Source organism: Talpa europaea, assembly GCF_964194135.1.
Source record: "Talpa europaea genome assembly, chromosome: 7".
NCBI lineage: Eukaryota > Metazoa > Chordata > Mammalia > Eulipotyphla > Talpidae > Talpa > Talpa europaea.
Genome location: NC_140074.1, coordinates 9879672 through 9902672, shown reverse-complemented (window position 1 = coordinate 9902672; position 23001 = coordinate 9879672). Strand labels below are relative to the sequence as shown.

The window sequence follows — 23001 nt, the reverse complement described above, 5'->3', positions numbered from 1 at the left end:
TGCTGCACCCGAGCCTGGGCTGGTCCCCGCGGGAGGCGCCGGGGGCCCACTGGGCTCCTCTCCCATCTTAAACTTGTCTTGCTCACCACAGGGATGATAAAGGTGTTACAAGGTCTCCTGCGCCAAGGGCTGGGGGGCTGCTGGGGCCCCGGGGCTGGGGAAGGAGCAGGAGGAGGCAGCGGTGAGGCAGGCCTTGCGGGGAGCCATCCTGCACACCGGCCTCCCTTTCAGAGTGAGCTTGGGCCTGGCGGGGTGAACAGAGGGCCCTGTGCTAAGACGCCTCACGACAGGGAGGCCCAGAGTGAACAACCTCTTTGGGCTTAAAAATACTCCCGGGAGGGCGAATCCACGGCACTCTTTCGCACAGAGGTGCCCTGAGCGTGGACCTGCCTGCTCTGTGTGGGACCACGAGTCACCTGCTCCCTGGGTTTGGATCAGGAGGCAGGGAAGGTATTAGAAGGAAGAAGACAAGAGGAGAGGCAGGAAGCGCAGGAGAAAGAGTATCTGGAACACTGTCCTGCCTCCCACCTCCCTCCCCTCGAGCTCCTTCTGGGAGGGCCTTCTGGGCTTACCTGGGGCCAGGCTCTGTGCTCTGCCCTCAAAGCCCTTTCATGCTCCTCGATCTTCTGCCAGGATCGTTCCGGGGGGGACCCTCTGGGAAGAGGGCCACTTTCACCCTCAAGTCCAACAACACTCGAGAGACTAGGCTTTGCAAGGACAGTCTCCACCTGCCTGTTGTGGATGAGCCCTGGACCCCAGCTTGCCCCGTTGCCGTTTTCCAAAATGCCAGCTCTGGCTGTCTCTGAGGCGTCCCCTAAGAGAGGGGGCTGTCTCGGGACATGGAGGGAGACAAGGAAAGGCGGCCTGTCCTCCAGGCCTGTCTGCTTCCTCCCCTGGAAAGCACCTCCCCCCGCACCCCCCCCACAGGCTGGACGCTCAGGGGCCCATGGCAGTGGTTGCTGTGACCCTGCTGGCCATGCAGCGAGCCCCTACCCGGGGGGTCTCCAATCAGAGGCCACAAGACCTTGGCACGCTCACTTTGGGGTCAAGGTCAAACAAAATCCAACAAAAGGATCTGGGAGGTGCCTGCCGGCTGGGAGCCGTAGGTAGTTACGTCTTAATTATTTCTTAATAACAAACCAAACGTTGCAGCAACAGGCAAGCTAATGAAACAAATGAGGCTAATCTGTTAACTACACCCGTGTAGCACATGATCGGGACGGGAGAGTCGGGGATGCCGACGTGATTTTCGCGGGCGGCGCGGTAGGAAATCAACATGATGCACTTGGGCTTGGAGCAGAGTCCTCCTGAGTCCCTCGCTCCAGCAGCCCTCAGTCCTGGGATGGTGGGTGCCACGTGCCCCAAATGCAACAGTGTTACCCCGGTGCTTGCTTTCTGTGAGCCCAGAATAGAAGCTGCCGCCTGCCACTTCGGATGTCATGCGTCCGCTGATGGCTCGCCAGCAGGAGGGCCACCCAGAGGCGACAGGCGCAGGGGGAGGGCGGGCGGGATCAGCCGGCCTTTCCAAGCAGGACACCTCGGGGATGAGCAGCATCCCCAGGGGCGTTTCTGGCAACCTGCCCTCTCTCCCCAGGTAGGGGCCCGGGGCCTCCCTCCGGCCCTAAGGGCTCCCTCTTCTTCCCAGAGGACAGAGTGGCCCTCAGGACGCAGGGTGTCTGGAGTGGGAGAGCTTGGGGGTGCTGTTGGTGCAGGGTGGGGCGTTTCCCTGGGCCTCCTGGGGTGTGGTACTGGGGGGCAGGCGGCCGCTCAACGTGGCACTCCGGGGGCACACCAGCCGCTTCTCGTCCAGCAGGGACAGGTGGTATTCACACAGGTCGATCAGCGAGGCCACCTGCTTGTGGAGGGGCAGCATCTTGAACTTCTTCTGTGCCAGGTAGAAGAAAGCCTCCACGAAGGCCTGCAGGCACATCCCTGTGGACAGAGACAGCAGTGAGCGTGAGCAGTGAGTGACCAAGGCTCCCACACACTCCGGGGGAGGCTGGGTTCCAGCCCCGGGTCCCCTGCCCACTGTTCCCCTTCTGGAAACTAAACAGGGTCACCCCCAGCGCCGCCTCCATGTGCTCTGGGCATTTGCAGGTTCACAGCTTTAATTAACCCCGTTTTACAGATGCAGAAACGAATCCCAGGAAGTGGAGACACCTGGGCAAAGTCATGGGGCGGAAAGTGGGGAGTGGGGACTTGAACCTAGCCCAGGCTTTATTCCTCTGACCCGCTGTTGAGCGAGTTCCCACGAGCCAGCCCTGGCTTCCATGAGAAAGGGGCCTCCCTGGTGGCGCAAGGGGTTAGGATGCAGCCTGGGAAGCGATCCTGCGGGAAGCAACCCACATGGCGCAGCAGACCTCTCCTGGCTCGCCCGCTGCTCCCCTCAGAGTGTATTTCAGTCAGTCTGCCTGCTCTGCTCCCCACTCTGTCTCTGGTGATTCCTCTCACCCCCCGCATCTCTGGCCTGCACCCCAGCTCTTGTATGCATAAATAAATAAATCTTTGGGGGAAAAAAAGGGAGATGTTTACACGGTCAGCCGAGCCTGCCTGACGTTCTCTACCTCCCGGAGGGGCGGGCGGCGGGGGCGTGCGCATTTGCCAAGGCTCCTCAGTCTGCACCTTCAGATTTGTGATTTTGCTGCGTATAAATTTTGCCTCCAAAAAAGTCAACTAGGAGGTCTTAAAAGTTGTCATCACCGCAATGAAGAAGGTGTGTAACTGTATGGTTGTGTGGCGATCCTTTGGCAATAGAGGCAAATGTTGACTCATTCCACTGTACACCAGAAGGCAACATGCCCTCCGTCAACTCTCTCTCAATTCAAAGCAAGTGAAAGTAAACCTGATTCCTTCCACCAGCCCAAAACCATTTGGAAGGTGGTGACAGCCTCCTTGGGAAGCTCCTCCGGGCTTTGCTGCTGCTTAGGTGCTGACTCATCGGGGGCTGGAGGGCTGGAGCATCTGCTTAGTAAAAACTACCCAGGCCCAGAGTAGATCCGTCCCCACTGCAGGCTGCTCACACTTCTTTGTAGCACCTCTGGCCTCTCGTTCAGTGTTTGCGTGGCACTTTTGACACTATCTTCCCTGCTAGAGAGTGAGCCTCTGCTCACCCCTGCACCCCAAGAGCCCTGACAGGATTTAGGGCTCGGTCAGAATGCAAGTCACCGTCCTCATCAAGCTGGCAGTGTTTTGTAAAGTTTTTTTTATAAAGAAGCGACCGCATTTACATCCTAGCTCTAACCTGTCCAGGAGCGTGATCAACAGCTCATGGTTGCCACGCTCTGTCCACACCCCCCTTCCAGCTTTGATGTGCGGGCTCCGCCATCTTAGGAAAATGCAGAATCAGGGATGGGGCTGGAGACGCTGCCTTCAGCTCCCCTTTTGCCCCCCACGCCCCCACCACTGAGTTGCTGGTCTTTAGGGCACACTGAGCACCAAGGTGGAGCACCTTTTACTCAACAAAAATTCCTTATGCCCCTCAGCTGAAGGCAGAATGTGATGAGAGCTCTAATGCGCAGAAAAAATACAAGGACTTTTTTGAGGACGGGGGAGGGGAGAGAAGACATGGTTGAATGGCCTGGAAGAAGACATTCTGAAGTGTTTAAGGTGGGAGACTTGGCTTTCTATTTGCTTGTCTACATTTCCTGACTTCTACAGTAAACCTGTACGCCATTTAAGAAGATGCAATGGGAAATTCTGGAGGGTACAAAGAGGCAGTGCCGGGCCAGCTTTTAATTCAGAACTCTTTGCTGCTATTTGAATTCGAAGCCATGTGCATGCGTTTTTTTAATACAGTGCAAACTTTCTGCATCTATGTTCTCCTTTGATAAAAAGTTCATATATACACACGTGTGTGTATATATACGTACACACACATATATGTGGAAGGAATAGGCCTCACTAATGACTCTTGCGTGAGTCACCCACGCCATGCAGGACTGCGATTCTTACCGCTCCCATCGCACAGAAGAGAAAACCGAGGCCCAGAGAGACGCAATACCTTGCCCGGGGCTCCACGCTGGTCTTGGACTGTCCCGATGGGACTCCAAGCCAGGTCCCGGGCACTTCTGTTTCTGTACCCTGTTCCTGGGAGCCCACCCTTAGCATCCCTACCAAGGCTCTCAGGGCGGGGGCGGGGGGCAGTGGGTGGCATAAGTTTTCAGTTGAGGAGGACAGACAGGCTTTGATGGAAATGCACAGAACCTGCAAGAAACAAGGACGTCCACTACCGGGGGACCTGGAGAGTTGAGGAGATAAAAGGGGCGGCGGCGAAGGGGGCATTTGAGTTGGGTCTTGAAGGATGGGCAGGCCTTTGATGGGCAGAGATGAGCTGGGCTGGGAGGCTGGGCCAGGAGCAGGGACAAGCAAGGCGGGAGGAGCCCAGCGATACTCCAGGTGCCTGCAGCAGGACTCTGGGAGCCCCAGCTGGGCTAGACTCTAGAGAGGACCAGAAGACCAGAGGACATGCGCGGGGAGCCACCGTGGGTGGTTTGGGGGGTGAGGGGGTGGAGGTGGAGAACTGGAGGGACCAAGCACATGCCAGCTAACCTACATTATGTCAGGAGCAGGGCTGGGGTCCGCACCGGAGCTCAGGGGAGCTCGGGTGAAGGAGGACCCCCACCTGGCTGGTGTCTCCAGCCTTTCCCAGGTCCTGCACAGTCGAATTGTTCTGTCCTCATCCTTCTCCTTCCTGCTTATTTATTATAAGATACAGCAGGAGTCTGAGAAAGCGCAGTCAGGTTCACACTCTGCCCCCGAGTCCTTGCAGGCCGACCTCGCAGCCACTCTGTTCCCATGAAGATGTTTCCACTTAGTCATAACAACAATAGCCAAAGCGCTTTGTATGTATTTTGCTTAAAATTTCATCATAACCATGTTTGTACGTTGCCAGGCAGCCTTCGTCATGTGATTTTAATGGTTGCATAATATTCTACCAAGTCTGGCCTTGCACGGCACCCCCCCCCCCACCCCTGACCACACTGAGACGAGCTGCATTTTCCACTATTACGGAGAACAGCATGATAAACACTTCATAACCACTGCTTTTATTTTTGATGGTTTGATTTCCTTACAGGGGCATCCTCAGAATCTGATTTGTTTTTTTTTTAAATGTCAGGTTGGCTCGGTAACTAATTTCATATTCAACATTTTTTAAATCTCATCGAGGCGCCAGATGGACAAAGCTCCTGAATGGCAGTTCACAGACAGACATCAGCAAGCGAGAGAACAAACACCCGTTCCCAACTTCGTTCACCCGTTCACCCAGCCATGCGGAATAACCATCCACCGACAAACTAGCAAAAATGTGGAACGGCGATAAGAGCGAGGTAACGGCGAAACGGCAACAGGCTTTAGAAGAGCAATTTGGCTCAAGTTTTAAGAGCCACTTAAGTGTTTCAAAACATTCTTTCCGAAGGAAAACACACTGGTATTCCTTGCCAATTTACTTACAGTACAGCGGGGAGGGGCGGGGGTGGGGGAGGCGAGAGGGGGGGCGGGGTGGAGCGCTCACGGGGCTGTCTCCTTCTTTCTGTATTTTGCAAATAAAGATGTAATAGCTGTTATATATATGATTTAAAACCCACCCCAGCCCGGCTTCCAAGGCGCCTTGTTCGGCGACACTTGCCTCCGCCCCCCCCCCCCCCAGGTGGGGGTGCTCGCCCTTCCTGGGGCTTCCTCTTGTTTCCCCGCCACAGATTGGGCTCAATCCATGGTCACGGATTTAGCGGGACACTGGGTTCCTGGAGTCAGGGACGGTGTCCCAGTCTCGTCCCAGCGCCCGGCCCGGCCCGGCCCGGCCCGGCCCGCACAGGCCCCAGCACAGATCCCTGAGTGCACTCGAGGGGCTGCGGGTCTGTGAACGCAGATCGTAGGTCGCGCGATGTGGGTACGTTACTCCCATTTACAGCCGGGCACAACGAGGCGAGCCAAGGGCGAGGGGAAAGACCAGCTGAGACGGCTCTCAGATGACCGCAGACGTGAGCCGGGACCATCTGTCCCGGAGGGCTCGCTGAACAGAGCCTTTGGGCCCTGTGCCCTCCCCGCCTCCCCGAGGACTCACACTTCTGACACCGTCCCAGGCGGCGTGAGGCTGCTGGCCCAGGCACCCCATGTGCAGAAGCCGACTCCCCGCCCCCACTGCCGAGTCTAGTCAGCCCACACTTTGCGCTGAACACCCATCTACCCATCTCCTTAAAAGGGCCTCTTTGCAAAAGGATCTGCCCCTGAACTTGGAGAAGTCTGGCTTTGGGCCAGGAACGCCTGAGCTGAAGGGGGCGCGCAAGCGCAATGTCGATTTTCAAGGGCGAACGTCGGAGCTGAAAAGCCATGACATGGTTCCACGGTTGTGTCGAGTCCTGCTGTGGTTCCTGAGAAACGCACAGCCCTGGTGTCGCTCAACCTTAACTGGTTGGGCTCGTTGGCCCCTCTAAAGAGCTGCCTCCCCTCTCTCTGGGAAAGAAGGTTAGGCCAGCAGCCCAGGCCACAGAGGGTCTCGTAGACTGTGGTCGTGGCCGGGCTTTGGACTTCATGCTGGGCAAGACAGGCGGCCGCCGGGGAGTTGGAAGGCTGGCGATCCTGTGGCTGCTGTGTGGAGACCAGCAGGCGGGGGCGCAAGGGGAAGAAGCAAGCCTACTGCACTAGTCCGAGCGAGAGCTGAGCGCTGCTCGGGCCAGGATGGTAGCGGAGGCGGTGAGGGTATCGGGATTCGAGAGTCTGGAGTCTTCATGAATCTAAATTGGTATTAAAATAGTCCGGGGACACACCAGAAATGCAGGTTCTAGCACCCAGCCCCAGAAGACTCTATATATTGGCCGTGAGACCTCAGAAACGGCATCTGTAACTGCTGCACCCTCGGGGGTTCTGCACCCAGGGATCAGGGACTTTGAGGAGGAACGTGTCCATTTGGTCATTTGTATGGGCTCCCAGGGAGGCAGTGGGTGAAGACGTCAAGAGCTTGGTCTTTGAGAAACCCAGTCCTGGGCTAGCCCCGCCACGGGCAGTCAAGAGCTTAGGGGGGCCAGCACAGTTTTTCTTCTGAAATCCCTCTGCCCACCCCTCCCCACTTCTGATCCGCGCGGGCTGCCATGACCAGGGTGGTTAAAGCAATAGAAATGTGTTTTCTCTCAGCTCCGGAGGCTGGAAGGTCAAGACCTGGCTTGCAGACGGCTGTCCTCTGGCTGTGTCCTCCAGTGCAGGGGGAGGCTGGGGAGGCTCTCTGGCGTCTCTTCTTATGAGGAACTAGTCCTACGGGATGGCGGCCCCACCCTGATGACCCCAATTAACCTCAGTGACTTCTTTAGAGGCCCCATCTCCAAATACAGTTATGTTGGGCTCTAGGGTTTCAACATGAATCTTGGGGGGGGGGCACATTTCAGTTCACAGCACCCTGGAATAGGAGCTTCTGCTGGGCCACAGCCAGCAGTCGGGGACCTCTTCTACGCCTACCCAAGTTTCTGAGATTATCTGAACGATTCAGGGAAAACAGAAGAAATCCCGCCCCTCTCCCTGTCCCCCACCAGCCCCCTAGAAGCCGCTCGCAGTCTGGCATCGCGTGGGTAGCGTTGTTATAGTGACCTGCGACTGCGCGAGTAATGAGCCACCCGTGGTGACATTCACCGGGCGCTTTCCACCCTTAAGGCGGGGGACTGGGGGCTTCACCTGTGTCGTGTAACTTAATCCTGTGGAAAACATACAAAGTCAGGATAGCCCTATTTTATATTCAAGAGACTCCCCCAAAGTCACAGTTGCTAGGTGGCAGATCGAAGGGCCATCCTGGCGCCTTCTTCACTCTGATGCTGTGCTGAGAGCCTTCAAAGAGAAGGCCAAGCAGGGGTGCTTCTTCATCATTTAGAAGAAAGGAGCCACCTCCTTCAAGCCAGCGGGGGTGCCGCCTCGCCCCTCCAAGGGCGACAGCAAGAAGCTGCAGTCAGGTGCCACCGTCTCTGCAACCAGGTTTTCCCCGCCTGCTGCCCAGGCTGCCGATGAGCCATGAGTGTCCTTTCAAACTTCACTGGGGTGTCCCTGGAGAAGGCAGCCCCAGAGTCATTCCGGTCGCGGCCACGACACGCGTGTCACCGGGACGGCACTTCGCTTTTGGGGGGCGGCCCCTGACAGACCACGGCTTCCTTCTGTCAATTGGTGGGTGAGGGTGGGCCTGCGGGCTCCTCCCAGCCCCGAGTCCTCTCCTCTGCACTCCCGGGGAGGGGTCCCCACATGCAGGACTTAATGGAAGGCTGGCAGCGGCTCTCCGCTAATCCCATCACCCATTCTGGGCTGAAGGATGGAAACAGGAACAAAACCCCGGGTGTCCAGAGCACGCGCCAGGTCACAAAGGAGATCTGCTTTCTCCCTGGTCCTCGGAGCACTCTTGACAGGATTCCCCACTCGCCGTCGAGGGTCCCGGGCCCAGGGAAGAGGCAGCATTAAACCCATGGCTCGCTGACTCTCAGGCCCGCGTTCTCTCCCCCACGCCACGTTTTCTCTTAACATCTGACATTTATGATCTTACAGTTTACGGAGCACATTTGCATAGATGATATAATTAAATGAATTAAATCCAAATCATGGTCGACAGCCAGGGATGTTGCCCCAGACGGAACATGAGGTCGACAGACAGATGTAGTTCCCGCTCGCAGATGCCTGCACGTCCTTGCCAGTCACTCTGTGTCAAGGTTCTGGAACGCTGGGCCACGACAGCGACATCTCTCTCCCCAGCCTTTAAATCTCTTATTGCTCACCTAGAAGAGATGCTTCCGACTCGTTGTGGGATTCTAAACGCGTACGTGTGCGCGCTTTCTGCTTGGAATTGTTGGGAGGACATAAAGCTGAGTGATCTTGATGAGAATTAGCTGCGTGACTCCCATGTGACAGCGGAATGTTCCCCACACGGGCCATAAGGGAAGCCGCACCAGCTCCGGGATGGTTCATCACTGGGAGCCACACTCTCCATTCTTAGGTGCCTTGCAGCCTGGCACCCTGTCTGCAGCTGCAGGACCCCCAGACATCACCACCATCGTTCCAGATCTCCAAGGACCCCACGCTCAGAGCTCAGACCTGGGCATTTCCCAGCGGGCACCTGGCTCCGTGGGGCGTGATGGGCCCCAGGGGTGCTGCTGCTCCGGGCAAGACGCTGCCCTCACTAGCGTCCAGTCTCTACCAGGTCAGTTCACCTCTCAGGCTCCGAGTTTCTCATCTGCAGAGTGACCTTCACAAGGAACCCCCAGAAAAAGCCCCATACAGTACTTAAAATAGAGCAGGGCCTGCATCTCCTGGGATCACCCCCCTCTGAGTCTCTGCCTAGAGTCATCAACAGGGTTCACTTTCTTCGGTTAGTGTAGATAGAAGATTGATTGCCTTTTTCCATATCAGACCAGCATGAGGAGGCAGGGAGTCTGCACCCCCATTTCCAGCCACCCCGGGGAGGGTCTCAACAATTGTTGGTGGAGTGAATGAGCAGATGGGCTGGGGTCACAAAGAGAGAAAGTTGATAGGGGTTAGGAGACCCAGATGCTCAGTGTTCTTGGCCTCTGTGCACCCCGAGGCTTTGAGCCAGTCTTGCTCACTCTGGGCCTCACTGTCCCTGTGAGGCGATTTCTTAGGATTCCAGCAGCTTTGGGAGTATGTGTTTTTGAAACGGTAATAACTAAATCATAAACCACATTAAGTGAGGACTCACAGCACATTTCCCTGCCAATGCTCATCTAATCTCATGGCAATCTGGAGAGGCTGGTGCTGCCAGTGCTCATGCTGCGGGGCCCACACGGCTGAGCTCAGAGGGGCCCGGCCACTCACCTGAGGCTGCACTGTCAGGGGCAGTGGCGCCGATGCCCCCCTACTGCTCTACACTGCCTCCTTCCCCCAAACCAGATGGAAATCTCCTCAAGGTCCAGCCTTTAAGGGAGAGCCTGCCTCCTGCTGCACCCCCAGAGCTTGGGAATAGTCCACAGTCACCGCTGAGCACGACAGCAGCAAGCAAGTCGCCATCACCTCTGTCCTTGGCTAGATGGAAAAATTAATAAGTGTCAGGAATGAGCCATAAATAGACCTTGCAGAAAAATCATTACCCCCAGAAGCCCGCGTCGCCCGAACAGCAAACATAATCAAAGACGAAAGCCGCTGGTCCATTGTTCCATCAGTCACAGGGCGTACTGCTGGCCGGGGCAGAGCGGCCCCGAGGCCCTGCCCCAGCCCTGCCCTGCGTCACCCCTGATTCCATCGTGACTCGAACGCTAGCTCCTGAGTCACCCTCTGGGAAGAGGGTTACTGGACAGGTCGATGCTTCCTCCAGCTCCTTCCTGCTAGTCCAGACATGTCTGTCGGCTTAATGGCTCCCATGGAACCTTCCAAGGCTCAGGCTCGTTCCTCAGCGAGTGGCCAAAATCTGACTGGAAAAGGACTTCAGAGAAAACAGCGCAGACCCTTACAGGGTAATAACAACACGCAGAGGCACGACAAACATTCACAAGAGCAGCCGGCACAGTACGTGCTTGGGGTGTGTGAGTGAGAAGTTCTGGGGGGTGCCTGTCATGTCAGCCCCTAAACAAAAGTGGGGTGGCTGGCGCATTTTTGATCCCCAGCCCCCTTTCACCCTCCGATTGTTCACCTGTGTTTGGTGAACCTTAGCTTTTGTCTTGTGTTCTGTTTGCTGGTTGGCCAGGGCAGGCCTCTGGGGAGCAGGGGGGTAAGTGCACTCACCGGAGGGAGCCCCTGCCAGGAGGTGGTGGGGAGTCTGGACCTCCTTGGCCACTTCCTCCAGGCACCGGTTTGCTCCGAGAGGCAGGGAAGGAGCTCAGGTGTAAAGTTAGTGGAGTAACGTGGTTTCCAGTACCGCGTCTCTCTGGCTTTCTGTGGCTACCCTGAGAGATTTGGGGCTGTGATTACCCTCCCTGATACTGCAGATAATGATCCTCTAGCTCCATCAGGCCATCTCAATGACGGGGTGCTCACCACCACCCCCACGCCCCAGGCCCCGTCCTGTTGGGTGCTCTCTGCTTGCTGCCTCTGATCTCTGGTCTCACTTTTGCAGGGAGCAGCTCTACCACCTCTTCCCATGGCTGCTCTGAGAGGTTGTGCAAGGCTGCGGCTGGGCAGTTCAGTCCCACAAACACTCGTGGACCAGCCCTTAGGTGCACACTATTACAAGTGTCGTCCAAAAGAAGGGAGGAAGCGGGGAGGGGAAAGAGAGGTGCAGCCTGGAGTGGGTAGGCGCAGAAGTCAAAGGAAGAAGCCCGGGAGAGGGAGAAAAGGTCACAGAATGCCTGGGAGCACGGGCAGGTGGCATGGGTCAGGCAGATGCCCGAGCCGCTCAGCGCTCTCCTCCTGAATCTGCCCACCAGCTATCAAAGCCACTCTGGGTCCTGCATTGTCCAAAAGGCTGCCTTGATATTGCTTCTCACTGTCAGCATCTGTCTCTGCCCCCTGCTTGGTCAAACTTCCCAGAGGGCGGCTGGCACTGGCCTCCGCTGCGGCTCATCAGGATGGACCTCCATCCTCTTCTCGCTCTCGCCAAAGAACAGGCAGCTTCCAGTGCCGGCTTCTTCACCTGATCTCCTAACCCCCCTCTGTGGCACTTGAGGAAACACTCTTTCTGGGCCTAGAACTTCCCACTCTCTTGCTTTTCTGTGTTTTTCTGGGGCTCTTGGCGCAAGCTCTCCTGTCCACGGTTGTGCCCGGCCTGGTCCTGCCGCCTCTCTGCTGGGACCCAGCTTCTCCTCATTCTCTAGGCTTTCAGCATCTTCCATGAAATCACTGCTGCATCTCATTAGCATCTCAAAGAGCCTCTTAGAAATGGATCTCCTACCTTCCCTTCCCAAACCTGCTTTTCAATAAATAATAATCTCTACCCACTTCATTGCTCAAGAAGGAAGTCTGAGGGCCATTTTTAAAGCTCCTCTCACAGAGCCCCCCAACACCCCAAGGACCATATGCCCCTGCTGTCCATCTCCACCATCCTCCTGACCCTGACAGCTCGAGAGGCGATCACTCCCTGGTACTGCCCGCCTCCACCACTGCCCCCTTCTGACACGGCGCCCACAATGACCTTTTGGAAACATAAATAAAGGCACGTTTTCTCCTGCTTTAAGCTCTTCAAAGCATTCGGCATCAACTCGCCCTTTCTTAACAAGCTCTTCAAGGTCCGGCCCCCACCTGCCATTCCACGCCAGTGCAACCCCTTCCTGCATTCCACCTCCAGCCCGCTTTCATTTTTTAGACCTTGCTTAGACAGAAGTGCCACACACTTGCCCCCCTCGGGATCGCTATCACTCGCTGTTCCTCTGCTGGAACACCCCCTGTCTTTACCTCGTCACCACTTAAATTTCCGCTCCAATGTTACTTTTACTGACCGAGCTCCCAGAGCTGCCTCCTTCTATCAACTCGATCTTCTGTTATCGTCCTTAAAACTTAGTGTTATGTCACAGAATTCATCCCAATGTGTGATTCGCTTTTTATTTCTGAATTTCATGTCTGTCTCTGACCAGGGACATGAGGCCCGGGTGTGTTCTTTGGGTCACTGCTCATGAATCACCACCAGAAACTGACACCTGAAAAGTGGGTGACTGACTCAATGAAATCTGTGGGTGTAGCATAGGGCACAGGGGAAGTGTTGGGTCAATGTTAGTTCCTTCCTCCCTTCCCGTTTGGGTCCTTGATGGGCTTTATGAGTGTCCCTTCCGCATCTGGAACCCTGGCCTGAGTTCAAATCCAAAATCTGCCTTTCATGGGCTGCTGTGACCTCGACTCCTTCACTTCACTTGTGGCAGCCTCAGCGTCCACCTACCCTGCTGATACTTAAGGGGGTTCAAGGAGAGAACACAGATGTAAGATCGGCCTGGCACCCGGCATGTGGAAGGTGACTGAGCTTTCTATACTGTCTATATGTCAACCAGAGGAGGCAAGCTGGGCAGGTAAACAGTCAGCAGCCCTGACAGCGGTTCCAAACCTCTACCCCGTAGTAGTTGTTCTTTGTTTCCAAGAAAACAGGGAATTTGGGGGAAGCTAGGCCACCCTAACTCATCCACCAAAGGTGGCCCCCTACCCTGCTCCCCTAGTTTGTCCTGCAGTTCACTGGCTGGGCCTTCCAGAATTTACTGAGGACCAGAACCTCAGGGCAGAGGTGCCCACTCCCCTGAGGCTCCAGCTGCTGTCCTCAAGGAGCAAGTCCTGGGGGCACTCACCCGGGAGCTGGCCTGTCACCTGGAGAGGTGAGGGGAGGCAGAGCGGTGTCAAAAATAAGACAGAGCAGTGGGTTTCAACTTGACTCACATTAAGAATGTCACTTTAGAGCACAAACGAGAGAGAAGAGAAATGCTCTTTTATGCGGGAGTTTATTTTTGTCACTTTGTCAGAGAGAAATTGCAGCCCTGAGGGCATTGGAGCTGCACAGAATTACCCAAAACATTAACATGCAAATTGCCTTCTTTAGAGAAGGTAATTTTATTAGTGCACGAAAATGTTTCTCTCACTGTACTCCTGCTCAGGAGCACTGCTGTCTGGGGGCCAGTTGGGGCCACCACATATGGAGAATTAGGGGGCGGGAGCCCTGACTTAGTTTGCATTCTGCTACCTCCTCACGCGTGGAACAGAGTTGCTGGTGGTGACCACGGACACACTGAGTGTAGAAGGCAAGTGACTTGTTCAAGATCACACAGCCCCGACGGCAGAGGTAGCACCGCGGCCACATGTCCTGGGTCTCAGGAAACCCAAGGAGCAACAGGGAGCCCTTAGAGGCCCTGGGAGTCACGTTGCTGAGATTCTTCTCAGAGGTATTCCAGCCACCTACTCATTCATTCGCCCACTCACTCATTCCCAGGAGTCCCTGGGCCCTGCCGAGGCCGAGGCAGACAATCGCAAACATGTAGCATCTGGCAAGGTCAGCCCTACTGCAGACACGGCAGGGCACAGAAGAGAGGCCAGAGAGGGTCCTGGAAGCTCCCCAAGGAGGGTTTCCCACGCGAGCAGTGTCTGGGTAGCAGACGCAGGGAAGGGCCTCACAGGCAAGAAGAAAAGCAGGAGTCGAGGGGCAGAAGCCTATGGACTTGGCTTAGGGGGCCTGCTGGGCTGAGGCACGGGGTATGTGGGACAGTGGGGTGGGCTCTGAGGCTGGGGAGGACGCCTGCCGGGCCAAAAGCAAGGGCCAAAGAGCTCAGATTTTATCCTGTCGCATGGCAAGCAGACCCGGCAGGGCCTGTTCAGAACAGAGCTACGTTCCCCTGGAGACCTGGGGAGGGAGGGGGTTTCCCAGGCCCTGGGGTGCCAAAATAACAGAAGATTGTGTGAGGCTGCGCTTACATAAGGATTCCTCCTCCCTGCAGACGTGATCAACAGGGACGTGTGGGCAGAGACGCCCACTTGCTACCAAGAAGAAAGCACCTCAGTCATGTAAGGTCTCCCGGAGCAGCTCAGGTGCACACCCTTTCCCGAGAGGCCCCCGGGGGCACCCAGCTGCTGACGCTAACCCTTGCCTGACAGCCGCATCACATGGCAGGGTGCGAGCAGTTCCCAGGAGATGTCTTGCAGGGAAGTGGAGGGAAAAGGTGGCCCTTTCACGTGTGCCCAGAGATCCTGCACGCACGTATTCTACCCCAGACCTTCCCAAACTCCACACTTTTCAGATTTGGAGCCAATGACTTCTTTGTTGTGGGGGTGGAGGGTCTCCCCTCTGCAGCATGGGATGTTTGGCAGCATTGGGGCCTCTACTCCCTAGATGCCAATAGTAACACCCCTCCTTCCCCAGTGGTGACAAGCAAATATGTCTCTAGAGATGGCCAGATATCCCCCCAGGGGGCAAAACCCCCTTTCACTTGAAACCACCCCTCTCAGTCACGAGGAGAACCGCTGGTGCATCTGGACCTTATGAGACTTATAAGAACCAAGGACGCCTGGCCTGGAAGTCCCACAAGTCTTCCAAGGAGATGTGGGGCATCCCAAGGGTGTGCCGCCTTCTCCCCCGTGGTGAAGGATAGAGTGGAGTACAGGTTTCATCGCACACTTGTGGCTTGACAACCTCAAGAAGAAATGTGTCTAAATTGCTCCCAGAAAGGTCTAGGAGAAAGACAGGGTGGGGAGCAGAAAGCCAGTGGGGGCAGGGGGCCCCCTCTAACCTGCCAGGGAGTCTCCAGGAACACTCTGCTGATTGCTGGGTGCTGCCTGCAGCGAAAACTGCCTGTAGGCCCAGGCTTGGGGGGTGGTGGTGGTGGAGGGGGCGGCGTCCTGGCACTTTCGCCTTCAGAAGCTCCGCAGGTCTCAAGGTGACTACTGGAGGAAAGTCCCTCATGTTCCAGGAAGGGGAAGGTACCGGGAGTGGAGTTCTTCAAAACGAAGACCTGCCCTGCCCTCAAGGGGAACCGCTGCCCCAAAGGCTTCTCTGAGTTGAGGAGAGGTGTTCACACAACTTCAAGCTCTCTAACCCTCCCAGATCACAAAAAGGGGTGGAAAAAAGGCCAGAACCACATCTGAAAAGTGCTCTGCTTGCCACGCACTCAAGCTCATGAATAAACTGAGATTTAATCACTAGGTTTAAAATGTTTCGTCTCTAGCACCGACTGTTGTAGAGCAACCCCGATACAAAACCGGGTGCCTGACTGTGGGTCCTCACCCGCGCGCTTCAAAGGGCTTATCAATGCTCTACTGCAGGCACACGCGAAAGGTTCATAAAAGGTTTATTGACAAGGGAAGGGGAAATGAGGAAATGTACAGCTCTGGGAGAAAAGTGGGAGACAAAGTTTTAAATGAGTCCTACCCGATCCACCAATTAGGAATCCCAAAATGGCGCTCTGAGAGCTGGCCGCCAGCCAGGAGCCCTGAAGCCAGGAGGCTAGCCACAGAGCGAGAGAGCCCCCAAGGCCCACATGTTTGGTTTTTATACCCAACCTGGCTGCCCAACTCCACCCTCAGGTCCCAGCCACCCTCCCTTGGTGGTGACGGGATTTGTCTTTCCCAATGTCCCGATGGCTTTGGTCTGGAGTGGGGGTGGGGTCCACAAAGCCTGTATGGGATTAGCTCAGGACAGCCTTTCCCCCTAACACTACCACCACATCAACAGGGCTGCAATATGATAGCAGCAGATTACACGGAGCGCTACCAAAGACTCTTTAAGAAGGAGTTTTTAGGGAGACCCGAAGATGAGAGCGGGAGAAAATAACCAAGGAAACTAAACCCTACGACACCTACAGCTGCAGCAAACATTGTATATAGTCCATTCTCACCAGATTAATATAAAACCTCACACTAACAGCCTGATTACCTCAGTTCCCAGGACCAGATATTATATCATACCTGGCTTTCAACAAAAAAATTACAAGGTCCTCTAAAAGGCAAGAAAAAGGGACATGGTCCGAAGAGGCAATGTAAGCATCACAACAGACCAGGCATGGTGCAGATGGAGTAGGTGTCTGTTGGGGAATTCAAAATAATTACTGGGGCTTCCCTGGTGGTGCAAGGGGTTAAGCACTGCACTATGAAGCAATCCGCAGCCTCTGCAGCACAAGTTCTATGCCCGGCAGGCCAGGGAGACACTCACATGGCGCAGCAGACCTCTCCTGCCTCGCCCACTGCTCCCCTCAGCAGTGTACCTCGGTCAGTCTGCCTCTTCTGTTCTCCACTCCGTCTCTGGTGAATCCTCTCACCCCCCACATCTCTGGCTTGTACCCCAGCTCTTGAATGAGTATATAAATAAATCTAAAAAAATTATTTACATTTAATATGTCAAGTGTTAATAAAAAAAAAAAGTAGGTAACATTTAAGAACATTTAATGGAAGGGGAGAGATAGAAACTCCAAGACAGGCTCCAAAAGAAATGCTAGAAATAAAAAGCACTAACAAAAATGAAGAATGTCCTCAATGGGCTTATTAATAGGCTGAACATGGCCAAGGAAAGAATCAGAGGATGTACCAATAGAAATGTCACAGACCAGAGTGCACGTGAAAAAAAGAACGAAAGAAAAGAGAATGTCCAGGAACGGCGAGACGATTATAAAAGATGTAATGTACCTAATGGGGATACCAGGAGGGGAAGAGAGAAAGAACAAGAAGAGATATTTGACATAATAATGGCTGAGACTTTTCCAAAATTAGTGACAGACACTCAAACCACAGATCCAGGAAGCTCAGAGAATAGCAAGCAGGAAAAAATACTGGAAAAATCAAGATTAGGCATATTATATTCAAACTGCAGAAAACTAGAGACAAAGAGAAAGTCTTGAAAGAGATCAGAGAAAAAAATACATTACCAAGGATAAGAATTCTATCCATCTCATCAGAAACTATGTGAGCAAGAAGAGAATGGAGTGAAATATTTAAAATGCTAAATATTTAAATTTGAACTGAAAGAAAAAACCCCACCAAACTTGAATTCTGTATGCAGTAAAATTAGCCTTCATAGGTGAAATACAGAGAGCTATAGCAACACAAAGTGAAAGATTTCTTGCTGGTAGGCTTGTCCTATAAGCAATGTTAAGAGAAGTTCTCTGGAGGGAGGGAGGGAGGGAGAGAGAGATCAGAAACTCAGATTTACATTGAAAAGGAAAAAAGAAAGAGATCAGAGAAGGAAGAAATGATGAGAAAATAAAATCTGTTTAATTTTGTTACTTCTAATTGATCTGGTAGATAGCTGCTTGATGAAATTAACAGCAACAATGTATTGGGTGATTATAGCTTAGTAATAAATGAAATGAATAACCCCAACGTGATTAGGGAGGAAGAAATTGGAAAGACTTAGCTATAAGTTACCTGTATTATCTGTGAAGTGGTATAGTGTTATTTGAAAATGGACTTACTTGCTGAAAAACTATAGTGTTATCTGTAGAATGACTACTAAATTTTAAAAAGGTATAGTTGCTATTTAAAGAAGAGAGAAAATTATATCATATAAAATGCTCAATTAAAACTAGAAAAGGCAGAAAAAGAGAAGATAAAAAAAGAAACAAAGAATAAGTGTAATCAATAGAAAGTAGTTACAAACATGGTAGATATTAATCTAATTACATCAATAATTACCTTTTTTTAAAAAAGATTTATTTATTTATTTCTACAAGCACTGGGTACAGTCAGAAGTGCGGGAGGGTAAGAGAATTCACCAGAGCCAGAGCAGGGAACAGAACAGGCAGACTAATGAAATACACTGCTGAGGGGAGCAGCGGGCGGGTAGGAGAGGTCTACGCGCCATGTGGGACCCTAGCCGGTGGCCGGGGATCGAACCTGTGCTGTAGAGGCTGCGGGCCGCTTTGCAGCCCAGCGCTCAACCGCTGCACCACCAGGGGAGGCCCCAAGAATTACATTAAATATGAATGATTCAAACATACCAATTGAAAGACAGAGATTGTTAAAGTGGATTAAAAAAAAAACACAAACAAAACCCACCATGTGCAGTGATTAAGCGCTGGGTTGCGAAGTTGCCCGCAGCCTCTGCAGTGCCGGTTCGATCCCCGGCCACTGACGAGGTCCCACATGGCGCGACAGACCTCTCCTGCCGCCCACTGCTCCCCTCAGCAGTGTACTCCGTCACTCTGCCTGTTCTGCTCTACACTCTGGCTCTGGTGAATTCTCTCACCCTCCCGCACTTCTGACTGTACCCAGTGCTTGCAGAAATAAATAAATAATAAAATCTTTAAAAAAAAAAAAAAAACCCACTGTGTACTGCTTTCAAGAAACTCACTTTAAACATAAAGACATAAATAAAAAAATAAAGGAATAAAGAAAGACATACCATTCTAACATTAACCAAAAGAAAATCATAGCAGCCAATTTCAGATAAAGTAGAGTATAGAACACAGAAAAGTATCGATAAAAGTGGACATTACATAACGATAAATTCTCCAAGAAGACATAACAGTCCTTTTTCCTCTCCTGAATGGCCATAGGTATTCCAATTTTTTATTATGTTTATTGAGGCCTAATTGACAATGCAACATTATATTATTTCCAGGTGTACAACATAATGATACGAAATTTGTATACATCGTAAAATGATCACCACAATAAGTCTAGTTAATCATACCTAATTACATAAATTTTATTTTCTTGTGATGATTTTTAAGGTCTACTTTCTCAGACATAACAATCCTTAACATGTACGTAGTTTATAACACTGTCAAAATAGATAAAATTGATAGAACTGCAAGAAAAAAATGGACAAACTCACTATTAGAGTTGGAGATTTCAACACCCTTCCAATAGTAATTGACAGATTCAGCAGGCAGAAAATTGGTAAGGATATAGTTTAAATGAACAGCACCATCAATCAAGTGAATTTAATTGACACGTATAAACATGAGCATCCCACAAGAGCAGAATGCATGTTCTTTTCAGTTCACATGGAACATTCGCCAAGAGAGACTACATTCTGGACCACAGAACAGACCGTAAGAAATTTAAAAAAATAGAAATCGTACAAAGATTGTTCTCAGACCACAGTAGAATTAAACTAGAGATAATAATAAAAAGATAGCCAGAAAGTCCCAAATATCAGATCAAATAGCACAGGTCTAAACAGAATATGGTTTAAAAAAGAAGCATCAGGAAGAATTAGAAAATATTCTAAAATATGAAGATAATAATGAAGATAGAACATATTGAATTTTGTGGGATGCAGTGAAAGCAGTGCTTAGAGGGAAATCTATAGCATTGAAACATAAATTAGAAAGATGAAAGATGTAAAATCATTCAAGTTTCCAACTTAGAAAACCAGAAAAAATAAAAGAGCAGCTTAAGTGTAAAGTAAGCAAAAGTGAAAAAAAAAAAAAAAAGAGAGAGAGAATTGGAGCACAAATCAATGTTAAAAATAGGAAATCAATAAATAAAATCAATGAAGCCAAGAGCTAGTTCTATGAAAAAATGCAATGAAACTGAAAAACCCCTAGCCAGGCTAACCAAGAGAAAAAAAAAGAGATTACTAGACTACTAATAGTAATTAAAAATTACTAATATCAGCTATGAATGAGGGGCAATCACTACTGATTCCCTGGGCATCAAAAGAATACTATGAATGGTTATATGCCCACAAATTTGGTAACTTAGATGAAATGAACCAATTCCTTGAAAGACACAGTTTACCAAAACTTATACAAGGAGAAACATAATCTGAATAGGTCTATATCTATTAGAGAAATTGAATCAATGATAACATTTCAAAAAAAGGAAGCACTAGGCCCTGATGGTTTCACTGGTAAATTCTACCAAACATTTAAGAAAGAAATGATACCAATTCTCAACAACCTCTTCCAGAAGATGGAAGAAGCAGAGGGAACATGTCCTAACTCATTTAATGAAGCCAACACTATTCTAATACCAAGAGACAACGGCATTGCCAGAAAGGAAAACTACAGACCAATATCTCCGGTGGACACAGATGCAAAAACCTTCAACAAACTATTAGCAAACAAAACCAACAATGTGTAATAAGAATTATATATCACAGCCAGTGGGATTTATTTCAGTTGTGCAAGGCTACTCCAGCATTCAAAAATCACTTGCTATCATATATATCACATCAACACACCGAAGAAGAAAAATCATATGATCACATCACGAAGACACAAGAAAGTCTTTTAACAAACCTAACACTCACAAACTAGAACTAGTGGGGAAACTCCTTCCACTTGATAAAGAATATCTACAAAAAACCCTACAGCCAATATCATACTCAATGGTGAGTGACTAGATGCTTCCCCATTGTGATCAGGACCAGGCAAGGCTATCTTGTCATTCTTATTCAACATTGTATGGGAGTCTGAACTAATACAGCAAGATAAAACAAGACAAGACAAGACAAGACAACGTGTATGGGTTGGTAAGGAAGAAATAAAACTGCCTTTATTCTCAGATAACACAATTGTCAATGTAGGAAATCCCAACAAATTGACCAAAATATTCCTGGAAGTAAGTGATTATAGCAAGGTTGCAGGATACAAGGTTACTACACAAATGTCAATTGCTTTCCTATATGCCAGCAATGAACAATTAGAATTTGAAATTAAAAGCACAACACCATTTACATTAGTGCCAAAGTAAACCAAAATATGTATAAATCTAATGGAATATATTGAAAATCTATATGAATAGAAGTATAAATGAAAATGAAATCAATGAAATCAATAATAAATGAAATCAAATCAAATGAAATCAATAATAATCTAAATAAATAAAGGGCATCTCATGTTCATGGACAGAAGGCCCAATATTGTAGTCAGTTCTTCCCAACTTGATCTATAGATTCCAACACATTTTCTGATATTGGTATTATTTTGTAGCTAACTGATTACAAAATTTATGTGAAAAACAAAAAAAACAGAACAGCCAATGCGATCTTGAAGAAGGACAAACTCAGAGGACTGATACCACTTAACTTCAAAACTTACTAGAAAGTAGGGCCTCCCTGGTGGCGCAAGGGGTCAAGACGTAACCTATGAAGCTATCTGCAGCCACTGCTGTGCGAGTTCGATCCCCGGCCAGTAGCTACCCACATGGCGCAGCAGACCTCTCCTGACTCGCCTACTTCTCCCCTCAGCAGTGTATTTCGGTCAGTCTGCCTGTTCTGTTCCCCACTCTGTCTCTGGCGAATCCTCTCACCCCACCTCATCTCTGGCCTGTGCCCCAGTTCTTGTATGCATAAATAAATAAATCTTTAAAAAAACTTACTAGAAAGTAATTAAATAAGTAAAGTGACATGGTTTTAGTGAAAGAACAAATAGATTAATGGAACAAAATACAGAGCCCAGAAATAGATTCATATAAATATAATTGATTGATAGTTGGGCAAAGGAGCAAAGGAATTTTAATGGAGAGCTTCGGCAAATGGTGCTAGAACAACTGGAAAATCATATACAAAGAAAGACAAAGAATTTAGGCACAGACCTTATAACTTTCACAAAAATTAACTAAGTGTAAAATGCAAAACTATAGCACTTCTAGAAGATAACATTGGAGAAAATCTAGATGATTTTCTAGATATATTAGCTATGAAGATAATATAATATTAACTAGATATATTAGCTATGAAGATAATGACAAAGGACTTGTATCCCAAATACACAAAAAACTCAAAATTAACTATAAAAAAATGAAAAAATGGGTAAAATACCTGAACAGACACCTCTCCAAAGATGATGCACAGATGGCAAATAAACATACGAATATATGCTCATTGTCATATGTCTTTGGAGAATTAGAAATGAAAAGAATGAGATGCCACTACACATCTATTGAGATGGCTAAAAAAAAAAAACCCTGACAATACTAAGTGCTCACAGGAAAGTGGAAAAAGGGAAGTCTCATCCCTTGCCAGTGGGAATGTGAAATGATACAGCCATTTTAGAAAGTCAGTTTGGCAATTTTTATAACCTTACATATGATGCAGCACTTACATTCCCAGATAATTTGCTCAGTCACATTGGAGAACTTATGTCCAGACCACTACTGTTTATAGCAGTTTTATGCAGAATTGCCAAAAATTGGAATTAACTGAGATGCCCTTCAATTGGTGAATGGATTAACTGTGGCATATACAATGGACTATTATTCAAGAAACAAAAAGGAATGTACTTATTAAGCCACAAAAAAGATATATAGGAAACTTCTCTGCATATTGTTAAGTGACAGAAGTGACAGAAGCCAATCTTAAAAAGCCACATACTGCAGGATTGCAATAATGTGATGTTCTAGAAAAGGCAAAACTATGGAAGTGGTAGAAAGATTGGTGGTTGACAGGGGCTCAGGATTTTTTCTGACAGTAAAAATATTCTGTATAATAGTGTAATGGTAATGGTAACACACTTATCAAAACACATCAAGTGTACAGTACCGTCAACTTAAATGCCAACTATGAACTTTAGTTAATAATGCTTTAATATTTGTTCATGAACTGTAACAAATGTACCCTGTAAGTGCAAGATGTTATAGAAAAAACAGTGGCGGGGGGAGGGGAGGGGAGGGGGAGAAGTATATGGGAATAATTTGTACTATGTGCTCAATTTTTTTGTTAAATCTAAAAGTATTCTAAAAAGTAGT

At 50.1% G+C, this 23001-nt stretch overlaps 1 protein-coding gene across 1 annotated transcript in view; it reads right to left on the bottom strand.

The window, feature by feature from the left end:
• Positions 1-1660: 1660 nt before the first annotated feature.
• The window catches only part of TTLL11 (tubulin tyrosine ligase like 11), a gene marked incomplete at both ends in the record, with an annotated part of 196336 nt that continues 174995 nt past the window's right edge, over positions 1661-23001 (bottom strand). The window contains 1 exon segment of the mRNA XM_084236353.1: positions 1661-1932. Coding sequence (XP_084092479.1) covers positions 1661-1932 — 272 coding nt within the window.